This window comes from Phalaenopsis equestris, unplaced genomic scaffold, assembly GCF_001263595.1.
Source record: "Phalaenopsis equestris unplaced genomic scaffold, ASM126359v1 Scaffold001181, whole genome shotgun sequence".
In the NCBI taxonomy this organism is placed as follows: domain Eukaryota; kingdom Viridiplantae; phylum Streptophyta; class Magnoliopsida; order Asparagales; family Orchidaceae; genus Phalaenopsis; species Phalaenopsis equestris.
The window spans coordinates 106197-132623 of NW_018165620.1; the positions used below are offsets into that span (position 1 = coordinate 106197).

The window sequence follows — 26427 nt, forward strand, 5'->3', positions numbered from 1 at the left end:
AGTTATCTCGTAGGATTTCTAGCATCCACCAATACCTAACCCCATCTCCACCCAAAAATTTAAAAATTTTTTTCTTACCGTGTGCATCACCCCTACACACCTCCTTCCACCTACCCACACCCAAACTCTAATCATATCGCTCAAATGATAACTGCCTGAAACCTAATTGAGAGGAAATGACACGATACTGCTTATGAGAAATCCATAAAGAAGTGTCCAGTAGATTTCTATGGAGGGTATGTAGTGGAAAATCCCCCAAGCGCAACAAAGGCTCGCCACCGTTGATAGGAGACCATCCTGGGGGTCACGCTAATTTCATTTGATCCCCAAAATGAAGAACCACTATGCCTGCCACAGATTTGGCATGAAATATTGAAGGAGCCAAGATTTTGAAGTAAAGGTGGAATTGTTATTTTCTGACGATCACATGGTTATGGATGAGTTCATCAAGTGGCTCTGGATAACAAAATGTGGCATTGAAAGCCAAAATATCACACCTAACGGAATGGTAAAATTAGTTGCCAACAAGTTAAGGAAAAGTGCTTCTCAATGGTGGGCCAACTTTAAATTTTTTTGCCAACGAGAAGGGAAGAGCAAAATTACTACATGGTCTAAAAGGAAATGAGAGATGCTTCTTTACAAGAAGAATGTTTAGACCTGTTGACCTCATTTTCGAGATTCATTTCTTTTTCCTTAAAAATGTGTCCAAATCTTTTTCCTTAAGTTGATTAAATTGAAGCCAATTTTTAATTAGGCATCACCTCAAGCCACCCTTTTAGAAATTCTAACCACTTTTTATTTTTCTTTTATGTCTAACATTTATGGCACAAGATCATCGTCTTATGAACGAGCGGTTAGTCTTATCAACGAGCGATTATGGACTATTTTGTGAAGACTCAAGGGAAAAGTTCTTAGTAGAACTCCAAGCCCTAGGAAAACATCGTCACGACTTTTCGTCACATACACACACCAAATGCACAAAATTCACAAAATTGCACGAGGACAGTCTTCAATTGAACCTAAAAGGACGGGTGAAAATGAGAACTTCTCCGGACGACCTCCGACAATAAAATAGACTGTGTCAACGCGTTCGGAACACCAATTTTAGTAGGAAAGGACACTCATATTGTCATATTTTCGACACGAGAAAATTGGCACGCAAATTGATGAATTCATTAAAACGATTTTCGGCGGCTAAACGGATCGTGCCAGCACGTCTAGAACGTCAGAATTACCTAAAAGGAACATTTATTTTGTTGTGTTGTGATGCACAAAAAAAAGTACGATTTTGTTGTGTTGTGACGCACAAAAAAAGTACGAATCAAATTTTTATTTTTAAGAAATATTAATATTTTATATATTTATTATTTATAATATTAGGATTTATAACCCTAATTCCTATTTGATCCTTACCCATGCGCGACATTTCTCTGCCTCGACCGAGAGCCTGGCCGCCGCCCGTGCCCTAGCTCCCGCCTCGTGCACGCGGCTCGCCTCTTCGAGCTCCACTCGACCGAGCAGCCCTCCAACTGCGAAGTTCCACCTGGCCGGCTCTTCCTCTGCCCTAGGCCGCATTTCCTCCGCTCTAAATGCAGTTCTCCTCTTCCTTTACCTAATTCGGCTACTAGGGAGGCTGGTAGGTGGCTGCTCTTCTCCTTTCTCCTTTCTTTGCTATAAAAAACCCCATTTGGGGCAGGGTCGAAGGTTGGCCAAAATTTCTGAGAGTGGGGAGGTGCTCCCAAAATCTCTTCTGATTTCATTCTTACTTGTTCTTTTCATCCTCTGTGGCTTGGGGGTTGTTGAAAATTTCTGGAGAAAAAGGAGAGTGGCTTTGGGGTGTTGTTGAAGAAGCTACATTTTTTTTCTTTGCTGTTCGAAAGGCTATTTTCCTTCTTCTTTAATTTGGGAGGTCTAGGGTTGGCTGAAATTCTGAGAGGGTGGAGACCTTGGTCCAGTGAGCATTTTGAGGAGATAAACTGAGGTATGATCACTACATTTAATATTTAAATATGCTATATGAGACTATGTAAGGCAAATCATCTATCAGATAGGTGTCGGAACTGTGATTTTAACAAATGTGGTTTTTTAACTTCTGCTTGTACCAATCATGTTTGAGCATCTCAGGTTTGATTTTGTAACAATCTGCATGCATTCTACAAATGTTGTGTTTGTTCTTATTGACACTGCTGTGAATCACCTGCCTTTTCCTTGGTTTGGAATGATACATTTTATTCTTTGGAGATGTTCATATTTGACTTTTCAGAGAATCCTGTAGGCCTATGGTGTTAGCTGGTAGCCTTATCCTTTCATGGAACTTTCAGTGGTTAATTTGTAAAATTCCGAGACCGTTAGTACTCAATTTGCAAAAAATCTGAAATCTTTGGGTGGCTTGTTTTGCAAAAATCTGAAACTGTGTGGCATAAATGTAAAAGCTGAGAGATAGGTGTTAATACAATGGGACCTTTACATGCTTACCACCTGATTTTTATATGCTTATATACCTCACACTAAAGCTCCAATATTTACAAACATGTTGTGCAATGCTTTTAGATTTTTATGTTTGCCCTCACATACATCTTCTAGTGCACCTGAAAATATTTCCTCTCTCTTTTAAAACATGTGGAAGTAAAAGTTTATAGCTGCTTTTGAGATCTAATCTCCTTGAATCAACAAGATGAAGTGAAATGTGTCTGCTTTCTCTTGCTTTCTGAATCGAAATGCATGATAAAGGAAATTTTGGAACATTCTTGTGATTGTCATGAAATGATAGTTGACTATTTGAAATATGTGAAATGATAGTTTGAGTTTTGATTCTAAGGCTCTCTATTATTGTTGCTTTATTCAATTAAATGCTGGAATTCATTTTAAAGCTTGATGACATGTTGATTGTAAAGATGCATGTATATTTATATGTTTCTTGTTATTTGACCCCATTCGAGACATGTTGGCACAATATTTTGGAATATAAAACTCTAAGGGAAAATATTGGAAAATATTTTCTATTTTGATTATTTTCTATTTTGATTCACTTGTTGGGTCCGGTTTAGACTCTTTTTGAAATCAAGTTTATGCTGGAAATATTTTCTGGTTTGCCCTCCTGTGTTGGGCTCTATTTCCCCCTTTCTTTTGCTCGGTCTGGGCTTCTTTTTAGTGACTTATGTTGGTTGAAATCCTTTGTTGTTTTGGAACATTCCTTGGGCTTGGCTTGCCCATGTGCTGGACTCGATTTGCCCTTTTCCTAGATTCAGTTTGGGCTCTATTTTTGATGATTTATATTGTCTGAAGTCTATTATTGTTTTGGACTATTTCTGGGTTTGGTTTGCTCTTGTATTGGGCTCAGGTTGCCCCTTTTCCTGGCTCTGCCCGTAAGCTTATTTGGGGCTAATTTAATGATTGTTTGGGAGCTTTTAAACTGCTAGATTTGTTGTAGCAAAATTGTAGGAAGCTGTTGTTGGCTGTAGGAAATTCAGAATTGTTGTTTGGAGCAGTATGGAAGCTTAAAAGTGTCATTAATTGTTGTAGTTAGTTGTTGGGTGTTGTAATTACTGTTTGCACTCAGGTAGTTGGTGATTGGGCCCATATAGATGTTGTTTGGTGGCTATTTGATGGCTGGTTTTGTGGTGATTTTGTTCCTTTTGTGAGCCTTACCCGTAAGCTTTAACTTGTGATTTCTTGGTGGAATGGATTGAAATAGATGTTGTTTCTCTCTATTACCTTGGACACTTATAAGTTCATGTTTATGAAATAAAAAAAATGATGAAAAGAAAAGAGCTTTTACTTAAAAATGGAGTTGAATGGAATTGGTATTGGTATAGCTTTTGAAAATTTGGAAATTCATTCCCTATGGATTATTCTCTTTTGTCTTGTGACATATGACAAGTTCTTGAAACTTTGTTTCAAGAAATTGTAAACTTGATATAAATTGAATTCATGAGGGGTTTGGAAATGGCAAGATTGACATTTGGAAAGGATATCCTTCTCGGGATTGATCCGATAATTTTCTTTTTAACGAATTTAAACGTTTTAGACCGATACATTCATGATTTCATTTTAAGCTTCACTGATTTGACTTGATTTTAAAAATGGATCGGTCTCCTTTTCGTTCGTTTTGTTTTTCTTTTTTTTAACGGTCAAGTTAAAAATGAGAATTTTTTATTTAATTATATTCAGAAATGATTCACAGTCTTAAGGGAAATATGAGGAAGAGAGAAAGGGAGAGAAAATTATAAATAAGATTTGGATCTTCGATGTGATAAAACCTAAAGGGGGATAGAATAGCGAATCATCTATTGTTCCTTTTTGCATATGAAAGATAAAACTGTAAATTGGAAGAATATTTGGGGGTTGGAAGAAACTAAGAATTTAGATAACAATAAGGGACATGGATTGAAAATATTAGTAGACTTGCATTTAGGTTCCTAAGTTTTGAATAAACTTAAATCCAATTGCTCTAATTAGGTTTGAAGCACACTTCACAATCTTTTAGCCAAAACTATAGGTTTACCCCCCTAGGTTTTAGGAGCTTAATGGTGAGCTAAGCTTAATCTAAAGAAGTTTGAGGGTTAGTTGAAAAGCACTTAGTTGAAGTTAGACACTTCAAGTTTAAACTAAAGTGTAGGCTTCCTAGGTCTTAGGAGCACACCCTGAGAGAATTCATCCTCCTAATTTTCAAATAAACCTAAGAAGCCAAACATCTTACCACAGTTTGTGAAATAATTAGGACACTAGACACGATGATGCACTAGATTGTGATTCATGACTGATTTAATTAAATCAAATAATGAAATTCTTGTCTTAACTTGACCAAAACTGAAACCCAATGCTCCGGGATTTGAGTTTGTCTTACACTCAGATCCTCGTAGCGATTGGGGACATCCCAAATATCACATATAAATCTCTTATTCATGATCATTGATATGTGATATTGTATTTTGTTTCATTTGTTTATTTTTTTCCTTCTATTTACTTATTTTCTCAAGTTTTTCAGGTCGTAATTTCTCCTTTCACACAGCGCAAAATAACTATACTTAAAGGAGCAATGAACCTCCCAGGTGTACAGGTTTAACTTATATTATACATTATACTGTTCTTTTCATTATACTGCATGTTTAGTTATTTTGATATACACTATGCCTTAGTTTATGATAACCTAGTGGCTAGGTGCATTTTCAAAACCAAAACTAAACCCGGAGGTGCTACTACAAAAAGCTTGGAGCGAACATCATGGGCAACGCGAAGAGGAACAACTTTAAGGTACAATTTTAAGGTAGATTTGCAACAACAAAACATCAAAACACATCACATAAACGTCTTCACATCACAAAACACTTCCCTTAGTTTAAATAACAACTCATAGGATCACCCTTCAGGCTTTTGCACAACTCTGTTGAGCAATTATAAGTCTTAACACTTTAGAATTCCGAGGTTACCGTGCGGTACGGTGTAAATCCTCCTATCTTTCTAGGTTATTTGCACAGTCCGATATTGTGTAAACATAAGTCCTAAATTCTAAATAATTTGCATTATTGAAATATCAAAATTAAATCATTTCAAAAGACATAAAGCCAAACAATAGGATAGTTGGGAGTTCATCGGGGTTTTCCCCGGATCTGTGATATCCCCTACTTTTCTTCCCTTTGGATTCCTTAAATAATTGTTCCTATTTTGAGTCATTCCCATTTAATTTTCTCATGTCCAATCATGAAAACCTAAATTTTGAAATCTTGAAGGCAAAACCACCTGATCTTAATGGAGAGTTTTCTTAAGTGATTTCGATCATTTAAGATCTATATAACTAGGGAACCTGGAATCCAGATAAAATAAACCCTATATAATCCTCGTATTAGGTAGGGGAACTTGTTGGCATTTTTATAAAATATTTCGCAGACCAAAACGGATGTCACAATTTTTTTAGTTTAGGTGATTGAATCTCTATTACAAGTGATATATTTATTCTTCGAGATAAGTGTATTACTTGTAGTATTGTATTCAATCATCTAAACTATTTAAAATGTGAGACTCGTTTGGTCTCACTTATTTTAAAAATTAAAATGTTACTTTTAAAAATAAAAAAAGGTTATATTCATATTTAAATTATTTTCAAAATCACATAAACATATTTTTTTTCAAATCACGAAGTTAAAAAAAACGGCCGACAAGACCCTAGCTTTAAAAGTGGAGAAATAATATTATCAGATGACCCACATCTTAGAGACAGAGTTCAATCCCAAGATCAAGCATCAAGAATATACTCATCAAAATATTTGAGCTGACCCCACCTGAGGAGACATTAGTTTAGAGTGGAGAACAGGTGAAACGAATTCGCATTCTCAAATCTATCACAGTCAAAAAATATTTTAATTTCAATGGTTCTGAGCATATTGAATCAAATTACACAACTAGAAGAAAAATTTATTTCACCGATCAAGGAGTAGTTGAAGAAATAAATAGTGATTCGGGAAAAGATGAAGATTTCAGAGAGGATTCTCAACTTTCAGCCAAATAGAAAGAGACATCAACAAGTTCAGTTGACCCTAAGAGAGCGACTCCAATTGAATAACAAATAATTGTTCTAGAAGGGAGTATGTATAAGGTAACAGGCATTCATGCAAAGTATGAGATAGCGGTGCTTTGAATTAACTTTTAGCAGGCGTTGGTAAAAGGATCAGTAGGGCTGACAATGGATTTCCAAAAGGGCCATGAGTTCGAGGACATAGGGCAACCTCGAATAAAACCATTTCATAATTCTAAGTACATAGTCTGCCTCTTGAGTTGAAAATACTGAGGGAGTTCCAACACATCAGGGATAAAGAATATTTGGGTCATTTCAAAAAGACCATGTGGAGTCATTTGAGTATCAAATTCAATTCAACAGTGTGCTCACAAACAAATGGTCAGATAGGAGGGATGACCCGCATTGTTGGAAGCGCCTTAAGTGCTTTGCAGAAAAAAATATCTTATAATAGGATCCAAATCCTTTCTAAGAAAAAGATGCATCACCAAAGTGGTTACACTTTAGTGTAGTTCAATCTGTCATAGATTTCATACTAGAGTTGATTCCTCCCAACATATTTGTTTACCAGATAAACTTGGACATGTATCAGAGTGAAAGAAGCAGATTATATATTTAATTGCTCAAGATTCGACTTGTGGGAATCTAGAGTCGACATGCAGCTCCAGCTCAAGTTGTGTCGAAAGTGGATGGACACTTATTCTATCAGAATGTGCTTTGGGATGACAACTTTAAAATTGATGTACTGGGAGCTGACAACATTTCTGCTACCTTTATTGGGGTTGATCTGACTATTATAAGGATGCAGAAGCTTTGAAGGATGAAGTTGAAGCTCCCCAATCTTCGGAACCAATACGAGAGCACCCACTGCTCCCAACGCGGAAATCCCACAAAAGAAGTAACAACCCGGATGTTGTACTTGGATCGAAAAAGTACAAGTGTTGTCCCAGTGAAGGAGTCTACCGGTCCACTTAGGCCACTCCTAGTTATCCTATTTTTATAAATTTACTTTCCTTGGAATCTAGGAATAGTTTTGTGTGTTTTGTATCGGGACAGTAGTGGACGTGTCTTCTTACCTTCGAAAGTCATATCCTAGAGTTTCAGATGATGTTTTGGTTGTATCCTGGTCTCCATTTGGTGATTATCTTCTCAATCCTATTATGCATCCTCCCCATGTCTCTCCCGACCACCCTCCATTGTTGCAGCAGCCCATAACAGCCCCTCCCAACCACTTCTTTGTTGTCCAACCCCCTCTTTATTGCTGCCCCCAACCAGGATAACAACCGCACTTATCTGTCGTTCTTGTAGCTTTGCAGTTCCCCCTGAAGGTTAATCACACACCTATGCTACCGCCATGTCTTCTAGCCTTTCCCCCACCCTTGCTACCTCACTGGAGGACCTAACCCTGCTCGCTGATCACCTCCACCAACCCAAAATCCACCCTAGTTTAAGTGTTTGCATTTTGTTCTTTCCTATTTCTGAGTGTCTTTGGTTGTAATCTCTGTTAGGTTTCAATAATAAAAGTTATATTTTCGTTGTCAATTGGCTCAACTCGAGTAACATATATATATTTCTAAGAAACCGACTTCAAATTTAAGTTCAAATATGAGCGAACATTATGCAAAATAAAAAATTATCCAAAAAAAATTTTAATTAAAGTTTATTATAAATATGAATAATCTATTACTATCATAACAAATCTTTTTTTTTTGTACAGTCCACTTGGCTTAGTGATTGGGTGATTTGTCTCCAACTATAATGTGAAGTCAGAGGTCTAGCATATACTAGTGTCTATATGAGTAAAAGAAAAACAAAACACTTATTTTAAACCTCGAATTGTTCTATTAAATTATTGAATTAAAAAAATATATCTTGATTATAGTGTATAATATAATCATTTCTTCAATTATTCTTCCAAAATTTATGACACATTTATATTAGCTTTGCCATTTTTGTCATGCTCAACTAAGCTATGAATTAATGGTATTAATTGCAATTTTATAAATTTTGCATTTTTAAGTCTTCACCATAAAAGTTTATGCAATAATATTCTTGAGACGATTTTCATGTTAACCACCCAATCTAACTCCAGAAGTGCTGGTGAATAATGTCAATAAAACAAGAGAAATATGAAAGAAAAAATAAGCAACAAAGTAACATGAAAAAGGAAATTTGAAGAACAACCATTCATGAAAATTATGTAGGTAAAATGGCACACTTCGTGAAAATTAAGTTGCACAAAAAGTTGGGTAAGCAGAAATACCAACCTGTACATGAAGGTACGGAGATATGAGAGGGATGCTGATCTAGTCCGCCAATTGGAGTCATTGACAGAAGAAAGGATCACAGATACAGCATTTTCAAGAAATGGACGAGGTAAAATCTTCCACTTCAACAATTCAAAAGCTGCCTTTGCCAATGTTGACAAATCTTTATCAGATGTTTCCTGCATACAAATGGCGTGAAGGAGATACTCTAATACACATTGAAAAGATGAATCAAATCATCCTAAAAACATTTTGCAGAAAGGTAGTCAGGGATGAACATAATTTCCTACAGATCGTCAGGCTTCTTGATTTAAGGTGAACTTCCTTTGAGAAAGCCAAACCAATTATCTGACCTTTCTTAAAAAACTCAAATAACGAATCCCACATAGGTGGTTCACAGAGAACAAGAATTCTTCTCTGTTTATGTTGGCCCAGCAATTAAGTAACTGAAAAATCAACTTTATCAAGATGCTCTTTTTTTTTTACTATAAGCAGACCGTATACATAGCAGTTAAACTGTGATTCGAAAAAAAGTCTCCTCATATACAGGTGATTAACCAATTTTATTTCCTTTAAATTTCTTAAAGATATTTTTTCTATCCTTACACAGTAGCCAGCACAACTACTAGTGCACATAACACCAAAATTTAACTGCAGTTAGGTGGCTGAATTTGCTAAGGAACTAGGACAAAAACTTGGCGTTGATAACGGTTGTCAACAAGACCAGTATAATGGTGGTTTAAAGTATTTGTTTTTGGGCGTTGATAACGGTTGTCAACAAGACCAGTATAATTACATTTTATTAAGCTCAAAGAACGAGCACATCATAATGGTGGTTTAAAGTATTTGTTTTTTCCATATCCTCACTACATAACAAAATGCAAATTTGATGAAATACAAGGTTGCTAAAGCAGCAAACCATAGTCCCGGGTGTAGTAATACCTGTACGGACGCCTTTATCATTTTCCATTAGCAAATTTTATCTAAAGGGTCCAAAGACCGCAAATTACGACACAAGAAGAGCAATGTAACTAGAGGGGATCTTTTTCCTTCCCTGGCCATATGGAGTGGAGCGTGCATGAAAAGATATTAACGATGAAACAAAGAAGTTTTAGTTCACCAAATTGCTAAGAGCTCAACACAACAATAGGCTAGGCTCTCAATAAAACCATAGATGATAAGGTTGGTAACGGGTATGCATTCTATTTTCAGGCCCCGTTAGGTCAAATGTTAGCTTTTCTAGAGCGTTGAACACATCACTATTACCCACTTTTCTCACCACTGATGATAAATTATCAAAATAAAAGATACAACTACAGAGTAACAGATCAAATGGCTTGCATTAATATAGTAATGCAGTCCTATGTTGAAGCAAAAGAACATGCCAAAAGCAGCTACCTCGCTCAAAAATCAGCATATGAGTGCTCTAGCATAGAAGGTTACTGGATTCTAAAACTATAATTGTTACAAAACAAATTGGCAAATAAAAAAACTTCTTTTAAGTACCTGCAAGGAAATAACAGGATACAGAAGTCCAACAATTAAGTCCAGCAAAAATGAAGATCTACCGGACTTCAAAGATGATATGATGAAATGAAACAGCTGCGCAGAAGAGTGAAACAGTTAGTCCATGATAAAGAAACTACGCAAAGAAGTTTAACTTGAAAAATTATAGAAAAATCACAACCATTTCCATTCTCCTAATGTCAGTCTTAGCTTCATTGTTTGTGAAGCCATTTTCATACAAGTCATAAGTCTCCATGCTTTCTAACTGGCTCGAATTCTGTATATTAATTGCTGATTCGGAGGCCCTTTCTATTAAAACTTTGGCCCAATCTTCAGTTAGCAAAGATTTCATCGTGATGCTGTCCTCACTTCTTTTCGCACCCTTGCTAACGAAAGTTGTAAAAAGTCTTAAGTTCGAGCATAGGATAGAAAGAGTAACACCAATTGCTTCCCTCACCTGAAACCAATTCATCGAAATTTCATGAGAAGACATGAAAACGCATAATAACCTTGGAGCGATGTACCATTTTATCAACAAATTCAAGGGACAAAGAAAGGATGACGATATAAATTGATTTACCGAGTTCATTAAAAAAAGATTGGCTGGCCTGGACAAGAAACATGTTGTTAAAAGAAAAATGCGAGCATGGAGATGCTATTCTTTTACTGAACAGCCAAATAGTAAATCTGAATATCAGCTCCTCGTGCAAAAAATATCAAACCTGGTTAACAGTGTAGGATTTGAACAAATATTCCTCCGTAAAAGGAAAGATAGACATGATCTCTTCTAGAGATTATAATTATTATTAAGGGACCATTACATACAGACCACCCAAAACTTTCTATTTACAAGAAAATCACCCTCTTTCATCCTTTTTTCAAATTCTCACACAAATATCAAAATTCATAATAAAATCCCAACACATATTTTTCATTTTATCGAATTCTCAATAGTTTGATCGTGGCAAGCGTAAATACATCGATTCAGTAGTTCAAAAAAATCACGTCAAAAGTTAATTTGTAAATATCAATGTTTCGGGTGGTATTTATGTAATTATCCCAATTCTTGAATACACAGCAAATTGTAATGTTCTCTAATATATTGATAATGTCAAAGGCAAAATGTGTCAGCTCCAACACGAACAAAGGAGTATACAATTCGCAGATCCGATAAAACATGGCCTATGCTGCTCAGTTGCATCATGCATGAGGTTTTGCAGACCATAACAAACAAGTTATACTCCACTTAATTAGTCATATTGCACAAAATCTGACTAAACAATTATTTAGTATTATAATCCAACTTTCGATGCATGAGGTTTTGCAGACCATAACAAACAAGTTACACTCCACTTAATTAGTCATATTGCACAAAATCTGGCTAAACAATTATTTAGTATTATAATCCAACTTTCGTAACAAATGTGAGGATCTTTGGAAACCTTGACAAAATCCTTCTGGAGAGTATCAAAAGTGCAAAGCAGCAACTAGTGTGCAATGCGTTAAGAAGAATAGTGATTGTAGCTTCACCTTATCAAAAATATATAAGGAACAAAGCAGTTTTTAAAAAAAAGTTGGAAGGGTAGGTAGTGTTTTATAAGCAGAAAACACACAACAACCACTAATTACAAATCATGAGGTTGAGCAACACCATCAACACCGTGATAATGATGGCAGAAAAGTTACTGCAAAGCAAGTCAGTCAATCACACAAGTATGTCTATCAATCTCACGAGAATATACTAACAGTTTTTCTGACAGAAAAATCTCTAGTTTCTTAACTTGGTAAACTTAGCTTAGCGTGATCAAAACAAAATGTTGAATTCCTAAAAATTCTAACAGCAATCAGAAATAAAACATGATCTCAGAAAAGAGAAAATAAAAAGCAGAAAGACACTCGGTGTTCTTCAATAAAGATGAGGTTTGTGCCCCTGTGACTTGGTTATCTTGTTGGATTGTGATTTTCCTTAATGTTTTTTTACGTGACAGTTGTCAACGAAGGATAAATTTTGTTCTTAAGCTTGTGCCTATGCCAAAAGAAGAATTAGAAACCCTGATGTTAAGTTTTATTTAACCCCATGAAGTTTCCCAGGATTCATCCGATCCCTATCTAGGTTGCCAATTCCTAACTAGAATATGTCTATCCTACCACGATTATGTGGTTAACCTATTTATTCCACTATGTGACGAACAAAAGTCATAGATCACGAAATATTTTAACATCCTAATTGACCAAACTGGGAGAATATGAAATCTAAAAGGTTAACCAAAATCACACATGCAGGCTCGAAAAATGTTACATGAAAAACATCTCGAAAAACTGCAGAAAAACCATTAGTTCTATATTACAGAGACACGAAAGAGATTTTAGAAACGCATGATAGAGATGACCATGAAAAAAAATCCATGCAAATCATTGTAGTAGAAAAAAAACAATGTAAAACTTACAATAATGTCTTGTCCTCTCCACAACAGTAAAAGATCCCCCTCTCAGATAATAATCTCTCAACAACAACAAGAAACAAGAGGAGAAAAGAGAAGGAAAACGGCCTATAAGGTTTCAACCTAAAGAGAGAAAGAAAACCTTAAGAGAGAACTCTCTTTTATCCAAAACTCTCTCTAACTACAGCGTCCAACCACCCAAGATGCCCTAGAATCGTCCCAAATGAGCATAAATATAGGGGAAGCTCGATAAAGACAAGAAATTATCTTTCAAATTTGATTCAGTGTATGGGTGCTGGTGCGCCACAAGGCAAAGCAGGCATTTTAACCCAGATACACGATAGCGCAGGCGCGCCGTGAATCGAGCGTGGATGCTTTGGACCACAACTTTACATTATTCACTCCAATTCATCTTTTTTTGTTCCTGAACCGCATCTAATCTGCAAACTGCACAAAATAGGCAGAAATACCTTCCTCAACCATAATAATATCATAAAATACGCAGAAATAAGAGTAAACAGGCCAGATATTCATCACAAATTTCATCCACATCAGATAACATTCAAAACTAAAATTAAGGAAAATGAGATGCAAAGATTATTTTGTAGATGTGGAAAAAAAATCTTTTATCGACAAGGGGAGCCAACATGAAAATTAAAGCATTTAATCTTTAAAAAATTGAAAATACGTTATTTCTATGAAACTCAAAACAAGGCAAATGCACTAATAATCAAGAAATCAACTAGAACCTTGTAGGTTTGCTCATATTAATATGAGACTTTTATAGTCAATTGGGTCCATCAACTGGCAAAATTTAAATTAAATTAGTCTTACCATCAACTTTTTTTTTAAAATTAAATTGGTGGATGGAAGCTTTCCAACAGGACATTTTGAACTTTTTAAGGTCAATATAATTAGTTTAGTTGATATTAAGCAGGAAGATTCAATGTTTAAAGCTACACAATTAGGTATTTAGAAATTTACCATTCGCGGGCGAGGCATAAGCCTTAAGACAGTTTGAGGCATAAGTCTCATAATTTATAATTGCGCAATCAAAATTAAGCAGGAAGATTCAATGTTTAAAGCTACACAATTGGGTATTTAGAAATTTACCATTAGCGAGGCGAGGCATAAGCCTTGAGGCAGTTTGAGGCGTAAGTCTCATAATTTATAATTGCGCAATCAAAATAAATAAAATATATATATAATAACATTATTATTTATAAACATATGAAAAAATATATTAATATCATAACATGATAAAAGTGATAAATTGCACAAAATATATAAGACAGGATAAGGTTACAATAAAAGACCTTTCACTCCTATTATCTCTAATAGAATATCATTGATAGTTATAAATAAGACAAAAAATAAGAAAAAGTCGTCAACACTCTCATGATTTAAGAGGCCTTTATTGGAATCATCATCGTAAGACATATCTTTCTCCCCTAACTATTCATCAATTGACTCTAATTTCCCCCAATCTTCTTCTTCTTCAACAACGCTTAAGTCCTTTATTGGAATCATCATCATAACGTATATCTTTCTCCCCTAACTATTCATCAGTTGAGTCTAATTTCCCCCAATCTTCTTCTTTTTCAACCACGGCCATCTTTCTTTTCCTTTATAAAAGATTATACAATTAAAAAGCTAAAAATTAACATTCAAGAAAATGTTAGATATTTTTTAAAAGTAACTTTTCTTTTTGTTTATTGTTTAGTGTTTGATGTGCTACCTTCAATCCTGCCACCCTCAAAGAAATCAATGTTAGGATCTTGTTGTAACTCAGTTGATGCGATCACATTATCCTCATCTACAAACTATTCATCATCTGATGGCATATCTTCACATAAAAGAGGATCTTCATCATCTTTCAAACCTTTTTTTTTTCTAAACTTCTTTCTTTCAATTTCTTATTATACATGATGTACACCAAAGAAATAATCCTTAAGGTCGTTAAACGGTTTCTCCTTTTTGTATGAACTTGATTATATGTGCTCCTATTATACTCACATTCAAATGATGAGCATTTTAGTCCTAGCACTTTGATATCAAAACGTGGAAGCTCTAGAGTACCATCACCAAATTGGATCCACCATTAAACTATACTTGAAAAAAATATATATGTATTTAATAAATAAAAGAAAAATGTTTATATACTCAATACTTGTTTCAAATTTCAATGAACAGATTAAATATAAAAATTTTACCTGAAGAGCGATTTGTAACAATATTTCAGATTGGTGGATTTATTCTCAACATATTGAAATGACGAGTTGAGGAAATATCTAGTTGCATGCAAATGACAATGGAGTGAAATTCTGATTTTTCATCAAAGATATCTCAAATCTCTATAAAAGTGGAATCCACTCCTCCTAAGTTGTGTTATTAACTCATTGGCCTCATCCAATGCATTGTAAATAAAACTAATAATTGTCTTCTTCTTAGCATCTAACATCCTCAAGATTTACACTAATGGTCTTGCAGTTTTTGCTACAAATGCAACACTAGACCAGAATATTTTATTTACAACATTATTTTTACTTCCATTCCCTCAAATTTCTTAGCCCATGCACAATTAAGCCAGTTAGTGGAAGTGAACATTGCCTCAAATGGTTGTCTATCGTCCAACATACTCTGTAAAATAAAAAAAACTATAACAAATCTTATTGTAGCAAGGCATAGAAGTTCTTTTAAGAAAACTTTCTCATTAAAGACAATACCCAAGAATGATTATAAATGAATTTACTTATCTTCTTGGCTTGAATCAGTCCATTTTGATGATGTGGCAATTTGCCAATCTTCTCTAATATTAGGTCTATGCAATGTGCAACACAGCGAGTCCAGTGTAAATATTTTCTCTTCTCCATCAATCTACTTCCACATACCGTATAAACATTCGCCTTATCTGTCACAATTTGAACTACTAATGGATTGTTTGGTTTGTTGAAAACAAAATGCAATGTTAAAAATTTGTAATGTACTATGATTACAATATATTTAAAATACTTTCGAGTTAATTGATTTACTGTAAAATAAATGTAAGACTTTATCATTTTTTTTTGGACTAAAGTAAATTGAAAATAATGTATTTCAAAATATATTTTTTTGTCCGACCACGACGAAGGGGGCCGGTAGGCAGTTGGAAGTGAATGTAACTCCAGTCTGACTCCAAATCCTCTTAATCTCCTCTATTTTTTTCATTATCACTCAACTCCTCTTTCAATACCCATGTCTCAAGTCATACATAGATGGGGGTTTCAAGCCTAGATCATAAGCACCAATAGAACGAATCATGTTGACGTAAGAAGGAGATGTCACATTGAATAGGATAGCATTCTAAAAAAAAAACCTCCCAATATCCATGTAGACACATTTTTATGTCGCTTTGACATGCTTTGGAGACATCTTTTGAGCTACAGTTGTTCCCTCTCCATGGCCTCTATCATCCTCCACATTTACAATATATTGATCTAAAAGACCTCTTGTACCGTTACTAGGCATCGAATGTAAAGATAACATGGAATCTTTAGCGTTGCACTCACTCCCATCACAAGAGCCGATATCAATTCTATCATCAAACTCTTATTGTGCAATATGCTTTGACATCGTCGACTTTTTCATATAAGATTAAATTTCTGCTTTGAGAGCTTCTGGCACTTTAGCACAGTGCAATATTTTTATGTGAGCAAGAAATATGCTTTCATCCTTGCAACACCACATTTATGTCTCTTGTCATAGTAGTTGTACTTTAAATCAACCTGTCTTATCATTACCTCCAATATCAACTTGCGCATTATGCCTCCATGCTAGATCTTTTGATTGCCTAATATGAATTTTTCCTTGGCTCTTAACCAGTTCTCACAAAGCTTCAAAACCCTAAAATGAAAAACTTGTTTTAAAATTAAAATAAATTTGAATTAGGCAATCATACAATTAAGAGTGAACATGGACGCCTATTACATGATTACATCTATAATAATCCTTGAGTTGTATAACTAAGAGTGAGACATACCTATCAATGGTGAATAGCATGTCATAATGCAAAAGCCTCGTGGAGACATAAAGCATATTGTATGATATAATATAATATTTTCAATGCAACTAATACATATAAATGACCATCTATGAAAGACAATTAGATTGAAAAATACATTATTATAAAATAATATTTTATAATAATAAAATTAATTAAACAACTAAATTTATAAATAGAAATATCATTTTTATGATATCAAATATTGATGCTTAAGGCTAAAGGGCTAAAGCACATACGCGCAACCGCCCAAAATCAAAACATGCATTTTTTTTTGGGGGCATTTACACTCATTTTTATGATATCAAATATTGATGCTTAAGGCTTAAGCGCATATGCGCAACCACCCAAAATCAAAACATACATTTTTTTTTGGGGGCATTTACATGGCATTTACACACCTACTACTCAATTCCTATGTTATCACATATCTAACACCTAAACTTTAATTTTTTTTACTTTTATACCACAAAAATCTTTAATATCAAATCATACCACCCAATGTGACTAAAGCTTGTAAATTGAAGTTTAGGTCTTAGATACGTAAATACTAAATACATATGAATTATGTGGTATATATGCATTACTTCATTAGTTTTCTTTTTTTTTTTTTGGATTTGCTTATGTACAATCCAATGCTTATATATTTACAAATTAAACACCTGAATTTTGTAATATATGTATCTTCATTTCTTATCTTTTCTTTTTTTTTGGGACATTTACATACATACCACTGAATTCTTATGTATGTACATAGTACAAATTTAACACCTGAAATTTATTTTTTACATTTATAACACCTAAATGACCTAATGCTTAAAATAAATGCTTACAGATTCAGCAGAGCATGGAATTCGAACCAAACAGTGCACCGACAGCGAGAGGATCAGGCGGTATGGGCGTTGGCAATATCTTCTGGCATGTGAGAGGGGAAACTTACAGGAGATGAGAGCTTGCAGTTGCAGGTTCGATTGAAACAACACCATGTGGTTACTGTGGCATCGACAGCCGGAGGATCAATCTTCCATGGTGTCTTCTAGTGCAACAGGAAGGGTCGCCCGGTGTGTGAGATCAAGAGAGAGAGGCTCTTGGGAGACGTGGCTTTCAGATACGAACAGATACGCGCTTTTAAAATTAAGCCCTAAATACGAAGCAGAAGCCTCTTAAAATCGAAGGAAAAACACGTCTCCAAAAACCCGAGGTGTATGCAACGAGCGATTCCAGCATAATGTATGCTATGATGCAAACATTTCAGGATTGTGTAACTTTTGAGTAATTTTAAACATTGATTAGCTGATTTTAAGGAGTTCAAAATTCTCTTGTAAAAAGCATCGATATATCAATTTCTATCCAAAAAAATTTAAATTTTATTTTAGTCATCGGAGTAATTATGTTATCATATCAATAAAATCGCATATGTTTAATATTTAATAGGAATTTATAGAATTTATTATTTTAATATATCTTTATTATGGAGAATATCCTTCTTTTTATTATTCTTCCTTACTGCTTTATTTATTTGCACAAATGTAGGCATGTTTGTATCAGCATTATGATCAATATAGTAAATATATACTTTTACTATTTATATCATAGTATTTGATCAATGCCTCAAGTCTTCCTCTCCTCCTTTCTCAAAATCCCGTTAAAATCCCTTCTAATCAAGCTAAGTTTTTATCTCACTTACTGAACATCGATTTGTATTCGTCTTCTATTTCAAAAATACTATGAGGATCCCATATCTCCTGACTCAGTCTCCCTTCTAATCAAGCTAAGTTTTTATCTCACTTACCGAACATCGATTTGTATTCGTCTTCTATTTCAAAGATACTATGAGGATCCCATATCTCCTGACTCAGTGTCGCTATCATGCCTAGCATATCATGTCCACGCATTTTTGCTTCACCAACTTGTCCCTGCTTTTCCCACTCAGATCTCTGTGTCAATCTTTCTGGCTTACTTCTTTGTGCCGTTATCTCTAGCCCATGGCTTTGTATCTCTCTCTCTCTCTGGCTTGTTATTAAGCATCCTCCGTCCGAAACAGTTCTCACATCCAATCAAATTTAAGCATTCTCTTGAATCTAGCATCCATACCAGCATTTGCTTGATTTATTTTCTCTCAATATTCTTGTCCCAGCAACGTTCATAACCCAAAACTAATCTCTTAGTTCTTGATTTTCCTTAATAATGTCACGTTTTAGCATTGATTGGCTTATATGTACAGTTTCAGAAAGTTGTTAAACAACTCTCGGCTTAGATCTTTTTCCTCATCTTACCCTAGACAAGGTCTCGATGTTTCTTGCTATCGCACGTGTTGTTAAAGTTATTAGAATTATTATGTTGCCATATTAAATTATCGCATATGCATTATATTTATTATCATAATATATCCATATTTTGGAGAATGTTCTTTATTGTACTTTTCTTGTTGCTCTATTACATGCTCACACAATGATCAATCAAATAAAAATGTAGTATTGTATGGTTTTTGTCAAAGTTGATAGTGGAACCAATTTGGTTCAAATTTGATGAGTTGTGGGAAAGCATTGAACACTTCAAAAAAAATTTCACAATAAAACTAGTACACCTAAAAAATCTATGGAATATTTAATTCCCAAAACAATAACATCTTAAAGAGCATAGAAACTCTTAAAAGCTACCATAACTGGTACTATAGAAATTTACAACAGTGAAAGTTAAATAAAAAGTTCAGACTGTCGAAAAGCAAAATGTAGGTGGAGACTTACTTGGGCAGATGAGTGGCTCATGTTATCTAGTAACTCCTTCTGAAGTTTTTCAAGGAACTCAACTTCTTCAGCGGGCATTCTCTGTGGAGATATTTCAACTAGTGCAACTGAAAGGAAAAAATATCTCTTGGCCACAACGTTGCTTGTCACTGTCTGTGGTAAATCTATTGTTAAACAGTCCAAAATTCGTTGCCTAAGAAGAGGGATCCTTATACCATACTTCCCTTTCCCCGTGACAGCATAACGAATGGAGGCTGCCCACTCGGGTATGGATTCCACGGCTGGTGCTGTGATAAGCTTCTCCAGCTGAAATTTCATCCAACTGTCCCATGCTTCTGAAAGGCCTTCAATATCAGAATGAATTATACCAGCCAAAACTTCAGCAGCAACACACTGCTTTACCCTCTCTTTTGAACCAGAAAACTCTTCTAGAGCCCTCCGAATTGCATGCAGAACTGGTGTACCACATTCTTGAGCCAATCGTTTAAAAATTTTTGCAAAGCTAGAATAGAATGTATGACCTCCAAATGATGACATCCAGTTGGGAGTACGTGGCCAAGATGCTGAAAAGTCGAAGTAAAAATAAGTGATAGCTTTGTCTGTCGCACTCTGAAAAGACAATGCGCCATGACTTCCTTTGGAAGCAGAACTGTCACTGTCAGAAATAATATGGACATGGGAAAGACAGTTAAGTGTCTCGTTGAAAAAATTCTCCTCAAATATTTGGCCCAATATTCCAATTGATGCGTTTATATTTTGGCTTAGATTGTTAGAGATGCCGAATTTCTTTACTACTGGCTTTGTGAGGAGCGCCCAGCAATAAAGAGTTTAATGCAGAAATTGCAAGCATCCTTGACTGAGGAAGTTGACTTCTTAAATTTTGTAAAAAATGTCCTGAAAAGGGATGAATAGCATATTAGAACTTGAGGTGGGCTGCAAATTAAATTTTGTAAATAATCAGTTTGGCAGCATTCTGAAATTAAAGAGACATGAATATATTTAATCATGATATCATTCCATCAATCGAGAAATAACTTACCTGTAGTTTGACTGAGAAGTTTTTCAGACACAGTAGAACAATTTCGGTATGACAGAATCAACAGAAGTAGTACTCTATTTGCCATCAGATTATACCTGAAGTTCCATTCATATCATGGCTCGACAATTAGTAAAATGACTTGAAGAAAAAAACCAAGAATATTGCCATTTTAAATGTAATGGGCAAAAATAAAAGCTACTCTAACATGATAAATGAATGTCTCAAGCAAAATTGTTCATTCAGAGGGAAGAGATACTGATAGAATCAGTACCGCCAGTGCATGCTCGTTGAGTCAAAGCTAAAATAAGTGATCTTAGAAACCAAATCTTCGAATCCTGCAGCATCCCCAAGATTTTCTGGGTTCTTGAAGAAGCTCCTTGATATACCAGAGAAGTGGATATTGTATTTAACAAACAACTGAAAAACCAAGCAATGTTAATTAATTAATGAAAAAATAAAGGGGAGTTAACTAAAATAAATAGGAATAAACTTCTACGAATCAACTAATATACCTCGGTGATAGCTTTCTGAGCTTTCAGAGACTCATGATGGGAACTAAAGATAATTCATCATAAAGTGAGATTGATGCTCCTAAATTAATAAAAAAAGGGGGACTATGAAAGGGAACAAATGGCAAAATGTTAAAATGTTTACCTCGCCAAAAGACTTGTGACAAATGAAGACAATGATGTTGCATCCTAGACGGTGTGGAAACTACATATAAGCAATTACCTTGCAAATTTGCTCAAAAAGCAATGAATGTTTAAGGCTTACCGTTGTCATATGCCCGAGAACAGTTTTCATTGAAAGAACTGCACATGAACCTAACACTGCATGTTCTGGAGTTTTTGGATTCGACAGATGCTGAGTCATTATAAGAACAGATTTGGCAATAAATGTTGGCCAGCGCTTCAGCATTTTTGCTAAAGATCTCGTAGCATGCCTAAAAGTCAAAGTGACAACCAATTAGAGATAATTGACACTCAAATATAATCATTGTTTTATTTTTACCTTTTTTTTCTTTTACTTTTTCTTCTTTCTTTTTTTTTGTGTGTGTGCGTGGATTAACTGTGCATTTGCGTGTTGGATTGAGAAGGGGTAAATCCACATATCTCAAAACAAATTATTAAAGGAACAAATATTTTTGATGAAAGGCATAGATAAAGCAAGTTGCCAAGGAGAAAAAAAAAACCATCTCATATTTTGGTAAAGAGAACATGGTTATGTAAGCCTGGCACCTAATGTCAATGAAGTTTTTTATGCATCTAAGGGTTATTTAGACTTTTATTAGTTATTATTATGAGGCATAAATAGGGTTAATATGCTTAGAGTTAAGATTATGCTATAAGATTGTTGTCTTGAGTCTTAGGCTTACGATGTCTGAGGGATCGCCTATCTCTAGAACTATAGATGTTTGGAGATATTGCCTACCTCTCAAATTGTGGGTGTTGGGAGAGATTGCCTACCTTTCGAATTATATGTGGATCGTATTTTTTGAATTATTGAAGAAAAAATTTGTTTTCCCTAATTTCTGTGAAAAATTTGTCATGGTTCGTAATAAATTTGCATCAGAGCATTCGATTCTAAGAAGTATTGCAGGCGTGAATCTTTAGGGTTTTGCCCAATATGTCTGAAAGAATCGTGGAGCAGAAGGATCGCAGCGCAAAAAGCGTACAAAATTGTGGCATACAAGGATCATAGCATAAAAAGAGTCGAATGTAACATTTGCGACTAGGAACCAGCAGAATCACTGCCTACAAGGGGCCAGTTCGCTGCTTATAAGGGGTTTAAGCTGCGCCTTCCTAAAGAAACAAGAGAAGCAGTCGTGATTCCACCTAGCATGAAAGCAAATGATGGAATCACAACGTACGTATATGCTTGATAAACTCACGATCGAGCTATTTGGCAAGCAAAATGGGGATTGCCGCTACTTTTGTGACCAAACCTCGCGATAGAGTCGTGAATCTAGCTAGATAGGAAACCATCGAAGAGAAATGTGCAAATCCTTCGATCTAGGAAGTTGGCGACAGGATCGGGTGTACCCTAGTGATTCTACCACGCAAATCCGAACAATCAAACGATTGGATCGTGATGTACAATGACATAATATAACGATACAATCATTAATCAAACTAGTCAATTAGGAAGCCAACGTTGGGATCGTGGCATAAAAGAATTCCAACTTTGTGATCGATAACTTTCCTAGAAATAATGGAAGCCAAAAATATAAATGTTTTAGAAGAGAAATTGAAGAAACATGTGAGCCAAATCAAATCTGAAATAGATGAGGGTTTCTCGGCCATGGAGGAAACGTTCGAGGAAATAGTCACGGCACTAGAAGAAATGGTGAAGAAAATCATGGAGTTTCACGCAAACCCACCGCCACCTACCGCGGGATCGAGTGTCGTTGTCTGAAACAAACACAAGCTGCAACAATAAGAAGGATTTGCATGGCATCATGGCAGCTTCTCTACTTTAGGTGGATCTGAAGCCGTGAGATCTAGCACGTGAATTGGTAGCAGACCCGAGCGATAGCAATCTGAAGGATTTGAGCGTGGATCTGAAGCCGTGAGATCTAGCACGTGAATTGGGAGCAGACCCGAGCGATAGCAATCTGAAGGATTTGAGCGGCCTCAGGGCAGCATCGCTGCCTTAGGCAAATTTGGAGTCCTGTGATTGAGCAAAGGAATTGGGACCGAACGGTTTCTTCCATCAGTGTGTGCCCATGCCACTAACCCAGGTACAACACGACGAAATTAAGAGATGTCTCCGAGAGATGTTGGAGGTCGGGATCATACAACCTAGTGTGAGCTCCTCTAGTTCAGTCTCATTATTAAAGAAGAAGAATGAGAGTTGCACTTTTGTATGGATTATCGTGTGGTGAATGAGTAAACAGTACCTAATAAATTTCTTATCCCAGTGACCAATGAGCTACTGGACAAGTTTAGGTCTGCGATAACCTCCAAGATTGACTTAAAGTAGGGGTACCAAAAGGTTCAGATGCAGCTGAAAGATGCACACAAAAATGCATTTCGATCTCATGAGAGTCACTACGATTTTTTTATTAAATGGAAAGGATTGTCAGATGAGGACGCCACGTGGAGCCAAAATACATGATCCAAAATCAACTTATTTTTCCCGGCTTGAGGACAATGTGTCTTTTAGGAGAGGAATAATGTTAGACTAACACTCAAGGTCAATATGGTTCTTTATGTGCCTAAGGGCACTTTAGTCATTTATTAGTTACTATTGTGAGGTATAGATACAGCTAATATGTTTAGGGTTAAGATTATACTATAAGATTGTTGTCTTGAGTCTTAGATTTAGGGTTTGGGAGATATCGTCTTTGTCTCGAATTATAGATGTTGGGAGAGATTGTCTGCATCTCGAATTGTAGGAGTTTTTCTTTGTGTATTTGGATTGTGTTCTTTTGTGTTATTGAAGAGAAGATTTGTTTGCTCTAATTTCTATGAAAAAATCGCATTGGCTCATATCAGGTTACCATGAATAGAAGAGACACTAACAGTAGCTTATGTAACACAGTAAAAGCAAACCCCAAAATAAAATAGAAACTTCATGTGCAGCATAAGCAACTCCATTTGAATTTCATTAAGACTTACTGTACTTAATTCATCAAGAAACTTATTGAAGTACATGAAATTGACGACAAAAAATAAATAAATTATATCATGAATTGTTATAGACAAAAAATAAATAAATTATATCATGAACTGTTATAGACATCAGGTTAGTAATTAAAACCACTTACAAGCGAACTGTTTCATAGTTGTGCAAAGAGAGTTCCACGAGATCATCCATCAGAGGAACCATGTGTTCTGATGGAGACAATCTGGTATCAGCTCGAAATTTATGATATGAGGACTGTGATGACCTCCATGTATTATGCATGTATGCCTTGTCAATAAGCGCCCACCTGGGTCTGGAAAACATTATACACTTTCAAGGAACTGTTGTCCATCAAAACTGCATAAGACAAAAAATATAAAGGACATGAAAGAAAAAACAATGTTTCAATAAACATTACGTACCTTCTCTTTCCACTGGCATGAGAAGAAGTAATGAAATTACATGGAGGTTCAATTATTGAAGCAGATTCCAGTTTCCAAGCCTGAACATGATTTAACCAATCTTCATACTCCAAGCTTCCTGTAATCGAAAGCAACCTTAATTTTTCATCTTATCAGATGATCCTAAATAGAAGCTAATCATATACTTCACATATTGCATTCATACCATAATTAGTTAATGCATGAATTATGCGAATAATAAGTATCAAGAGAATGCTATCGTCTGATCTCTCCTTCAGTAAGTATCTACAAAAAGCTCAAAAGGAAGAACTTCAGCATAGAAAAAATGACTACGGAATGCTTAATTCAGTAGCTCAAACCTAGCAGCTCTTTCCCTCAATTCTGAACTACCAACAGGCAAACCAACCGCCCCAGCAATTAAAAAGAAGTTGGAATCCTGATCGGATGTACTTGTGCTTCTGAGAGATGGACGCATATCAGGTAAGCATGACATAACACCCTGCAATGATGAGTATATACGCAACAGTGTCACTTTCAAGTGTTCCTTCTCATGCCCTGCAAAAAGAATATGAATAATTTTAAAACATAATATGCACCATCTTGCATTCAAAAAGAGAAACGTCAACTAATCTAGTGAGGAAGCAAAAGTTATGGGCTAGAAAAGAGAAAGTGTAAATGCATTCAAGCATTTCTTGAGCTTACCTAAAATTCTACTTGGTCCTCAAGTTTCAAAATTGCCTTAATTTCAAACTAAGTCGAAAATTCTCAACTTCGTTTAGAGGCGTCCTTTGGCCTTTCTTTTGGTGTTTATTTCTTCTGAGAATTAGATAAATTCTCTGCATTTTTTTCTGTGAATTAGCACTTTTAGCTTTTGGTTTTGATAATTTTACTGATTTTCAATCATTCGATGATGAGGGAAAACTATAAGAGGGTTAGTGAGTAGAAGTTTCTAATTTTCCCAAAACTTCCCAACATCGATCTTCCATGTGCTTCTGCTCTCTCATTTTCTCGAAATCAATTGGAACAAGGGTACTGACACGATTGAATTGATTAAGCTATAATACTTCATATAATGGCCTCAGTTTTTCAAACCTGAGTGACCTTATAAATAGAGTCCAGACTCTGGAATCGATTAATAATAAAACACTTTTAAGACTTTAATTCCTCAATTTTCATAACTTCCCATAGATATATTCACTTAAAAACTGACTGAACCAAGATAGTTTTAGCATATTGATCAGTGCTTCATGACCCACCAAGTAAACCCCACACTTAACCGCACATATGAGACCCGGTACATGCTCAAAAGAATACCCTCATTGTCAAAAGATGTTTGTGTTTCTTTCTTAACCATACCTTGACAATTATTGAGCCAACATTATCAGACTGAAAAACATACATCATGCTCACCTGCATCTACATGAGTTTTTGTCTGGCATATTTCAAGAAGATCATCTAAAGCTGCTTGGAAATGATAATCCAACAGTTCATTTGCAAATGAAATTTCTTCTTCTCCAGGGATGTGCCACTTTGGGAGAGAGCATTCATTTTCATTTTTTGAGCAGCCCCATTCTTCTAAAATGGAAGCTCCAAGCTGGAATGGCACTGATCTAGGCATACAGGAAAATTAAACTATCTCAAAAAAATACTACAACTTAAACAATCAATTTGTTCTCCTTGAGAAAGAAAAATTATTCAATGAAAAAATATACTTATACTGCTCAATTGGATAATAGAGAACTAAGCTTCCAAGGAGAGATCGCAGAACATGATCACCAGCGCCATTAACCTGTCAATTAATCAAAGATTGAAGTCACCATTGAAAGAA

General features: G+C 35.3%; 1 protein-coding gene across 1 annotated transcript in view; it reads right to left on the reverse strand.

Annotated features, from left to right (window-relative positions):
- LOC110033431 (proteasome activator subunit 4) overlaps nt 1–26427 on the reverse strand; it is a 72920-nt gene that overhangs the window by 24943 nt on the left and 21550 nt on the right. The window contains 16 exon segments of the mRNA XM_020737405.1: nt 8779–8957; nt 10285–10380; nt 10466–10741; nt 19512–20282; nt 20284–20405; nt 20551–20645; nt 20822–20967; nt 21063–21105; nt 21205–21248; nt 21325–21493; nt 24320–24490; nt 24600–24717; nt 24805–24894; nt 24933–25154; nt 26010–26209; nt 26312–26388. Coding sequence (XP_020593064.1) covers nt 8779–8957; nt 10285–10380; nt 10466–10741; nt 19512–20282; nt 20284–20405; nt 20551–20645; nt 20822–20967; nt 21063–21105; nt 21205–21248; nt 21325–21493; nt 24320–24490; nt 24600–24717; nt 24805–24894; nt 24933–25154; nt 26010–26209; nt 26312–26388 — 2819 coding nt within the window.